Consider the following 9,392-nt stretch of genomic DNA (forward strand, 5'->3'; position numbering starts at 1 on the left):
AAGCAACAGGCTTTAGGGTGACAAGTGAGTTGATGTATTTCAGTCGTAGAGCTGATCTGGGTGTCAGAATCTGACAGTTTAGTCAATGCAAGGCCCACCCATTATTTTATTTATTGCTTCTGTCCATGCCTTCTTCCCACGTTGCACACGTGTCTCAGACACAGTTTTGGTAGCTCACAAGCTAATTCCTGCCAAAATGAGTGAAAAGACAAATGTCACTGGAAAAGGGGGAAAGACCCACTGAGGAATAGCAAAAGACTTTTTAAGAGCATCCTTCCTGGCACCTAACCACTTTGCTGAAACCAGGGGAGCCCTGTACTGCGGGTCCTGCCTGCTGCTAAAGATACCCGTCCTTAACTTTTAGGAGAGTTTCAAAAGGCGGTGCTCCTTTGACCAGCACTGTCACTAGGCGAGTTGATGAAATAGCACAGCACACTCAGGCCTAAGGGTTAGGGTTCATGAGTGGCCTTGTACAACAAGCCTGACATCGAGACCACAGTGCTGTCTTACTGATGTATTTTAAGGGGATGTGCAGGAGGCTGGTCAGTGTACTTTTTTTTTTTTTTTTTTTTTTTTTTTTGGTCAGTGTACTTTTGCTGCCACCCAACACCACTGCTGAAGAGCTATTTAAGCCCTTGACAGAACACGGGTCCTCACCGCTCCATGCCTCAGCTTCCTCACTTTCTACATTAAGTGGACTGCACATGAGCAGCAACTTCCAAACTTCACCACATGTCACAGTGACTTGGAGAGCTCTTAAAACCCTGTCCCCCATTCTCAGCCAGCCCTGGTGGCAGACACCTGTAACCTGTGAGGCTGAGGCAGGAAAACTGCATAAGTGTGTGGTCAGCTCGGGCTATAAAGTTAGTAGCAGTTCAGCCTGAACTACATAGTGAGACTCTGTCTCAGGAAAAAAATTACTATTCCCTGACCTCACCCTGGACTGATCACATCATAAGATCTAAGGAAAAGACCCAACCTTGATATTCTCAAACCTCCCTGGTGGTCCCAGGCATGGCGAGGATGAGACCCTGGGTGAGAGCCATGGTCCCCATACCCACTCGGGCATGAGCGGCATTTGAACTACTGAGTCACAAACACTGGCCTCTCAGCCCCTCCGCTGCAGGTTTTGGTTCCGTTGCTCTGGGGAAAGGGGGATCCCCAGACTCTGTGTCTAGATAAGCCGTCTGAAGAACCCCACCTCTAAACACACAAGCCTTTGAGGGGACAAACTAGACATGGTCATCACAGCACCGTCAGCACCATATGTCAAAGGCTGCAGGGCTCTCTGCAGCAAATGGCATCCAGAAATTCTAAGGTCCCTTCTGACCTGGCCTTTTGGGGATCACGAGGATCGCAAAAAGAAGCGAAAATATCACACAGGAGGCAGAGAGAAGTACAAAGGAGCTCGAGGAGTGTTTGCATCTCCCTGTGTCCTCCCCTGCCTGGGGATGGGGCTGTCACTACTCTGGGCCCCCAAAACTGCCCCTGGGCCCCCAGGAACCAGTATCTCCTTGAACCTACTGAAGCTCGGCCCACTAGACAGGTCTTAAGAAGTCCGAGATGCCAGTGAGGAGCTTCTCTTGATCAGACCTGGAGGAGGGGACAGTGTCCTGTCCTAAAAAGGCTCCCACCCTGCGAGGGGAGGTGGGGTCTCACAGACCAGCTTTTCCTAAACAGGGGTGGGCTTCTGGCTCAAGGTCACCTGCTAGAAAATGAAACGAGAAACCCAAAATATAAATAAAGAGCAAAATAAAAGTCATGGGCTGGGGACATAGTTCAGTGGCACAGCACCTGCCTGCTACACGCGAGGTCATGAGTTCAATTCCCAATTCCGAAAACAACAAAAAGTTACCTAATAGGAAATAGGAGCACAGATCTGTCACAAATGGGCAGGGGATTGAGATGTGTTCTGTGTTTGCACCAGCATTCTATAAGGAACGTAGCCATCATGGCCTGCAAACATGGATTCCTAAAAATGCCAGTTTTAAAAAGGAAATGGCCAAACCCCGGACACATCCCCACTGAATGGGGGCTTTGCTCCCCCTGCGCCCGCCCAAGTCCTGCGGGCCTAGGAAGCCAGCGCTCCAGCTTCCGCTAGGTCCCGGGATGAGCTCTCTTCTGAATGTCCTGCTCTTTTGGGTCCAAGGCTTCTCTGCCCAAGACAGAGTGAGGCTGTCCAGCAGGGGATGTGGCCTGTCATTGTTGTCCAGGAAGAGCATCCTGAGACAGCGCTGGCTGAGTTGTCAAGCTGCCCGCTGGAGCTTGGAGTTTCTCACGCTTTCCCTCATTCAGCTTCCGCACCGGGGAACCATGGTTAGCCCCGGTTTACAGCAGAGGACATTAGGTGAGCTGGGCACTCCTGTAATCCCAGCACTCGGGAGGCTGAGGCAAGAGGATCACTGTGAGTTCGAGACCAGCCTGGGCTACAAAGTGAGCTCAAGGCCAGCCTGAACTGCATAGTGAGACCTTTGTCTCAAAAGACAAAAACAAATAAATACATGAAAATGAAACTGAGAGAGGCTTGGTGAGCAGCCCGAGGTCAACACAAGTCCGCAGTGGGGCAGGCTGTAATCCAGTCCGTGTGACTCCAGGGAACTCGCTGTCCTGTGAGGATGGACCTGGATGAGATCCCCAGGTTCCCCCCAGGAGTGCTGCGGCCTGAAGCTGCCCCCGGGGAAAATGGAGCCCTCTGACCCATGGCTCCCTGGTGAGCTCCAAGCCCACAGAGGTGACTCCAATCAGCTCCACCCCAGGTGGGGATGACATGACGCCAGGACCGGCCAGGGTGACAGAGTCGAGGCTGCGGTTCCCTCCAGGTGACCCTGTGCCAGCCCTGGTCTTGACTATACCAGGATTGGATTTAGGAGGTCACCGAGTGACCCTGGCAGACGAGGTTATCACTCACAGTTCCCAAGAAGGGGGGCATATGGGGCCAGCTTGAGGCTGGCTGGAATTCCGGGACCCCTGGCTAGAGGAGCATTCAGGGCTCCCACACTGGCCTGGGCGGACTCAGGCAGGGGGCACCGCAGAGCTGGCTGTGTCTCCAGCTACCAAGGCCCCAGATATCAAGGCATCAACATCATCCAGCCGAAGCCACCACTGATGTGACTGGTGTGCTCCTCTCCCCACAGGGTATTTTTCCTGAACGTGCCCCTGGACTCCATCCTTGAGCGTCTGACTCTGAGAAGGGTGGACCCGGTCACAGGAGAAAGGTTCGTGTCCAGTGCATGGTGACGGGTGCCTCCTGCCTGCACTGAAGGCGGCCAAAGGTGGGGTCCCAGCTCACTGCTCCCGGCACCTCCCTCACCATCTCTGCCCAGAGGAGCAAACAGAGAGGAACATCCGGGCTCTGGAGCAGTACGCTGGCCGGAGAGTCCCACTGTGTCCTTAGGTCAAACCCTGCACACAAAATGTGGCTTGGTGTGGGTAGTGTCACCTGTGCGTCACTGGGCTTGTTCTCAGGCCCAGGCATGTCCCAGAGGCACCTGCTGCACATATGCATCTGATGGCTGCCAGAGGCGAGTGCTGAGTTCACTGTGCCATCTGACCAAGCTGCACAATCGCAGGGAAATGGTCGCGTCCGTCCCCTCTGGGGATCAGGGCCACACTTCCTGGTAGGGACTTGGGGATGGGTGACAGGAAGGCATGATGGAATTTTCTAAAGTACACACCCAATCTATTGTCCTCGCTTGTAGGGGACAGGCCTGCCTAGAACTATGGCCTTCACGTCACCCTGCCCTGCGGTCACTCCCAGCGAGGACATTCCGAGGACCTCCCTGCCACCTCCCCCGCATTTGGGATGTAAAGTCCCACTCCCTGTTTGACTTGGGTTCCGTAAACCTAGCGTGACACCTGTGTGGCTTATCACTGGGTCGGCACAGCAGAGAAAAGGCCAGGCTCACTCATGGCAGTGCTTAAGAAAGCTTTGAAAGGATGAAGATAAACCAGAAGGAAGGAACGGAAAGAGGGAGGGAAGGAGGGAGGGACAGGGGAGAGGAGGCGCATCTCTTGGGTCAGCCAGGGGTGCGGCACACCAGGGTACTCCTCTGCCCTCTGTGCGGGCTGTGGGGCTGCAGGTCACGTGTCCTCCCCACCTGTCCCCGTAGGTACCACCTCATGTACAAGCCACCCCCCACCCTGGAGATCCAGGCCCGCCTCCTGCAGAACCCCAAGGATTCCGAAGAGTGGGTGAAGCTGAAGACGGACCTGTTCTACAGGAACTCCGTGGAGCTGGAGCAGTTCTACAAACAGGCCATCACCCTCAACGGGGACCAGGACCCCTACACGGTCTTCGAGTATCTGGAGAGCGGGATCATCAACCCCCTGCCCAAGAAAGTGCTCTGACGGGTCAAGGATCTCTCGAGCCCCGAAGAAAAGTGCTCACTATCCACCTCCCCACCCCCAGCCTTCCAGAGCCCGCTCCGAGCCAATAAAGAGTCCTGGCTACTGTCTCTGTGTCCTGAAGGTGCAGGGCTGGAAGGTGGCTTGGCTTTGGGGTCCGTGGGGACAGGAAGAAAGCTGAGGGGGGACAGGACAGTGAAGAGCTGCAGGCTGGACCCCTGGAGCCAGGTTGGGGTTTGTGTAGACTCCGGTACCAGCACCCTGTGTCCTCAGGCAAGTACCCACCCCTTAGAGGCTGTTCCGCTCAAAACAAAATAGGAATCGTGACTGGAGCTGCTTGTGGGTTGCTAAGGGGTTCAGTGCTGCGATATAAAGACGGCTGGTAGCACAGTGCCCGACACACAGCAAACGCCAGGCAGACACTGCTTTAAAAACCTGGCATCCAGGGGACTCTGGGTGAGCCCCCTGCCCCTGCCCGCACTGTCCTATCGGGTAGCTGCCAGCTGCAGGCGGCTGCCTAGCACCTGAAATGCAGCCCGTGCCCCGAGACAGTGTTTTGTAGATAGTGCTTCATTTCCCATGAAGTTAAGTTTAAATTCCTCCTGCAGTGGGCAGATTGGCGAGTGCCACTCTGAACAGACTTCCCTATTTCTACAGACTTGTAATCTACAGATCCCTCGGGGACTGCAAAGCCTGCAGGGCCCAGGAGGGACTCAGAGGTCAGTGACACCACCCACATATCCTTGCCCCACACCATTTCCTTCGCCCTTGTGATAGCCCCACTTGTCAGCTCTGGGCACTCGCCCCACAGATGGGAGAGGACCCTGCGGCTACAGAGGCAAATGTCTTAGTGAAGATCACCTGGATTCAGCTGGACCTGCACTCCATACTCTGGGTGCCCCCCTGGCTGCTTGCCTGCCCTTCCAGCTCCTGGGCTCTGGGAAGCTCCAGACCACTGGGCCTGATGATGAAAGCCCCTGCCCGGCTGGGCCAGCCTACAGTGCCTAGCAAACTCTCTCCCTAACACCCACCACAGTGGGCAGGGCCAGCCCTGGCCAGTGGCTGCCTGTGCTGAACCAAGCTTGGGCTGCCCTGCTATGGCCATGGGCCCAGGTAGGTTGAGCCCCAGGCCTGCCCCAACCAGGGCCATGTTCTGGGCAGTTTCTGCAGACCTTCTGCTCCTTCCGCACTGTCCGGTCACTCAGCCTTGCACCCCGCCTCTATGCCCTGCTCCTGAAACTCAGCTGGAGGCCCTGCCAGGTTCCGGCTCTCCCCCACCACCCAGGACTGGCACCCTCTGCTGAACTTTCTGCCATGCGGACTCCATCTGCTGGCACCCAGTCCTTGGGATACACAGTGTGGGAGTCCGTCCTCAGCCAGAGGCTTCACAGGCCACTGTTCAGGCAGTGCGGAAGGTGTGAATGATGCTGTGGCAGCGGGTGACCCCTCTCACCTCTCCCCCCGCACCTGCTACCCCCACTGGGGGCACCCTCTTTGTGCCCCCTGCTTGACTGAGCTGTAGCCCCCAAGGCAGGGAGCCTTCCTGCCAAGAGCAGGGGCTCCGGAGCCGGCAGCCAGCTTCCCCTGTGGCTGTTACCTGGGGCAAATTACTTCACCTTTCTGGGTCCTGCTAAAGTGAGAATGAGCCAGAGCCAGAGACTGCTTCAGAGCTGTCGAGAGACAAAATGAGGAGCTGGAGATGCACGGAACAGGCAGGACGGGGCGTAGCCAGTGCTCAGTGAGCCATGGCCTGCGTCTCATCTAGCCCTCCCCACTTCCTGTGAGGTCCATGACCACTTCTCCCTCAATTCCACTTGAAGCACCTGCTGGCCCCAGGGTGTATACAGTGTCCCTGGTCTCAGGGTCCCTGCCTTCCCTGCAGCCCCAACACTTGTGTCTGGGCAGCTGCAGGCTGCAGTGCTCCCCTGGGGCTGATCCAACAAGCTTGGCTCACTCTGCAGGGAGGGGTAGGAAGGGGGCAGCAGTGGCCTTGTATAGTCACTGCCACCTCGCCCCTCCCTGGCTGTGCACAGCCCTGCGAGCTCCGGAGGACACAGATCAAATTGAGCTCCCCTCATTGGAGCCGGGGCGGCTGGACGGAGCAATCAGCCCCTGACCTGACCCCCGGGCTCCGGGGAGGCCCCTCCTGTGGCTGGGGCATACCTCCTGCAGGTCGTGCGTGGAGTTAACCACCGAGGTCTGATTAATGTCAACTTGTAAGAGAACAAATTGCTCCAGCGCTGTCATCATTAACGCAGCCCTACAGCTCATTTCCAACCGCTTTCATCACCGGTTGTCACCACATGCTCCTGCCTGCTCCCACCTGTGTGGTTTCCCTCTCCTCTCACTCCCTGCGCAGTGACAGTCCACCTCCCGCGGCCTCTGATGTGTTTTCCCGCAGACCCTGTGCCCAGGCTGCCACTGACAAGACCAAGCTCACACTTCCCCAAACTGGACACGTCCACTTCTCTCCCCTAGAGAAGAGGTCAAAACGCAAGGGCTCTGGTCACAGCCTGCCTGAGGCTTTCAGGAAGGGAAAGACGGGGCCAGTCTGGCTCCTGTGCGACGAAGTGAAGCACAGAAAGTTTATCTGGAGAAAACACAGGCAGCCTTGAGTCTGTCCCGTCCACAGACCCAGGACTTAATGAGCCCCTACTGTGTGCCCAGCACCAGGGGAAAAACAGAGAAAAGGTCACCATTTCTGCCCCATGAGGCTTACAGTTGCTACTAGAGATGCAGGAGGGACCATCAATTTCTGTAGGACCCTGAAGCCATCTCTGGCCGCAGGGACCATGGAGTACTCTTGACACCTGGTGCTCTTGACACACACTGCCCTGGGCCGAGCTGAGGTGCAGGGTCACAGCTGTAGGTTAGGGCCAATCTCACGGGGTTGCGGGAAAGGAGCCTAAGTGAGGCCACAGCTCAGAAGACCCTTGGCGTGGGCGAAGGCGGCTCAGAAGCTGAGGTGTGAGGCCCAGGCGAGGGTCCGGGCACGAAAACCCAAACAAATCTGTGCCCTATGTTAGTAGGCCACAGAACGTGTTTCTACGTTTAAAAACAAATATTTTTATTATGAAAACTTTATTTTAAAAACCCAAACTGCACAGCAAAAGCACATCCTTCACATGGAAGTGATTAGATTCCTGTCCCCGCCTCCAGAACCCTTTGTGGTCTTTCCCTAGGAAGGATGCGGGAAGTTTGCCGTGTGGGTTGTGGGGACGGGTGTGCTGTGTGCAGTCTGCTGCTCAAAAAAGGTGGGTCAGGAACGCCTGAGCAATATGATCAGAAATACAGTCAGCAAGCATTAAGATTTAGAGACAACAAAAAGCACATGCCGGGAATCCCCCTCGTTACCCTCCTGTCGAGTGAGACACACTCTCCCACCGTCCTGGCCACTTTCTGCAGCAGCTGCTCTGGCGTCCTCTTTCCTGAGGGTCTTTCATTGCGCTGTCCTGGCTGCCTCAATGTCCTGAATGATTCCAAACGTTTCCCCATCTAGGTCACCTTGACTTTGGGGAGGAGCTGGAAGTCGCGTGATATCAGACTGCAGTGAACATGGTGGAGGAGGGCAGCCATGCAGCAGCGCTCCCAGTGTGTGAGTGTGTGTGTGTGAGTGTGTGTGTGTGTGTGTGTGTGTGTGTGTGTGTGTGTTTTGCTGGGGCTCAAACCCAGAGCCAACAGCTATTCCACTGAGCCACACACCAACTCCACCCACTTCATAAACGCATTTGCGAAAAAGGACCTCCAGACCTGCTTCAGAAAGCAGCAAGGGTGGTGGGCAAGTCCGCCTAAAGCTAGGGAGCATTCTGGGGGCATCAACGGCCATGTAAATGAGGACGTTCTATATATGTGTGTGTGTGTGTGTGTGTGTGTGTGTACCAACTTCTAATGATGAATATAATCATGTACTGCCAATATGCACTGGTAAACATAAAAATTATAAAAAAGGATAGTAGTGTATCTTACTGTAATTTTTGGGGGTCTTTTTGAGACAGGGTCTAACTATGCAGTTCAGGTTGGCCTTGAACTCACTTTGTAGCCCAGGCTGCTCTCAGACTTGCAACAATCTTCCTGCCTCAGCCGCCCAAGTGCTGGGATTACAGGCCTGTACCACCGTGCTTGGCTGAAATACATTTAAAACCAAATAAGGTCTATGCTCTAAGACTTGCAAGTATACAGCATGGATTCTAGCCATGGGCACAGTGCCACACCATGCACTCTGCCACTAATGCATCTTGTGTCACTGAAACCTGGTGCCCGCTGACCAGCGGCCTGCATTCCCTCCTCCCCGGCCCCTGGCCACCACCATCCTCTTCTCTGGTTCTGAGTTTCTGAGACAGGGTCTCCCTGCAGCTGCTTTTCAGAGATGACACCTGGGAGCGGAAGCCTGTTTCCCAGCAGGCTCACATTTCCTTCTGACAAGCTTTCCCCACGATCCCGGGCCTGGGGAGCAAGTCGAGGGCCCTGATAGCTTTGCGATCTTTAAATGACCACCATCCTCAGAAGCTGCTTATTGCCCTGCGTGGTGAGCCCTCCACCCCGGATGGCCAGGGTCTCATCGGCAGTGACTCCACAGCCTCCGGGGACCGGAAGGCAGAACTGCATCATTGGGTATCATGAAGGGGATGCAGGAATCAAGCCTTCTGGGCATTTTAAATCTGTATCTGAAGCCATTTTATAGAGAAATAATTTACACACAGATTTTGTCGGCTCTGGGTACCGTGGGTGATTGGACCTGGAACCCCTCTGGATGCCAAAACTGGAGGAGGCTCGAGAATCTTGGACTGGTGCTACACTTAAGCAAAAGCCACACACATCCCCCATACTTTCATCAGCCTGAGACTGCAATTTCAGCTCACGGCAGCTCTGGGGGCTTCTGCTTTGTCCTTTTTCAGAGAACCAGCACTAAGCACCCCAAATCTAAATGCAGGGGCTGAGGAAGGGGAGGTTTCCAGCAGCCTGGTCCCTTGCTTTTGACCTTAGAGACAATGCCCTCATTGTCCACGCATGTTCTCGCCATGGTCTGTTGGCCGTGGCCACAGGGCTGG

The 9,392-nt window shown here is 55.2% G+C and overlaps 1 protein-coding gene across 1 annotated transcript in view; it reads left to right on the forward strand.

The window, feature by feature from the left end:
- The window catches only part of Ak8 (adenylate kinase 8), a 111,749-nt gene extending 107,297 nt beyond the window's left edge, over positions 1-4,452 (forward strand). Inside the window, exons 12-13 of the mRNA XM_013153254.3 lie at positions 3,135-3,215; positions 4,110-4,452. Coding sequence (XP_013008708.2) covers positions 3,135-3,215; positions 4,110-4,347 — 319 coding nt within the window. The 3' untranslated portion in view covers positions 4,348-4,452. The remainder of the gene's footprint in view (positions 1-3,134; positions 3,216-4,109) is intronic.
- The last annotated feature ends 4,940 nt before the right edge of the window (positions 4,453-9,392 follow it).

Source organism: Cavia porcellus, unplaced genomic scaffold (genome assembly GCF_034190915.1).
Source record: "Cavia porcellus strain 051 isolate PalLab524CR breed Dunkin Hartley unplaced genomic scaffold, mCavPor4.1 scaffold_49, whole genome shotgun sequence".
Classification (NCBI taxonomy): Eukaryota; Metazoa; Chordata; class Mammalia; order Rodentia; family Caviidae; genus Cavia; species Cavia porcellus.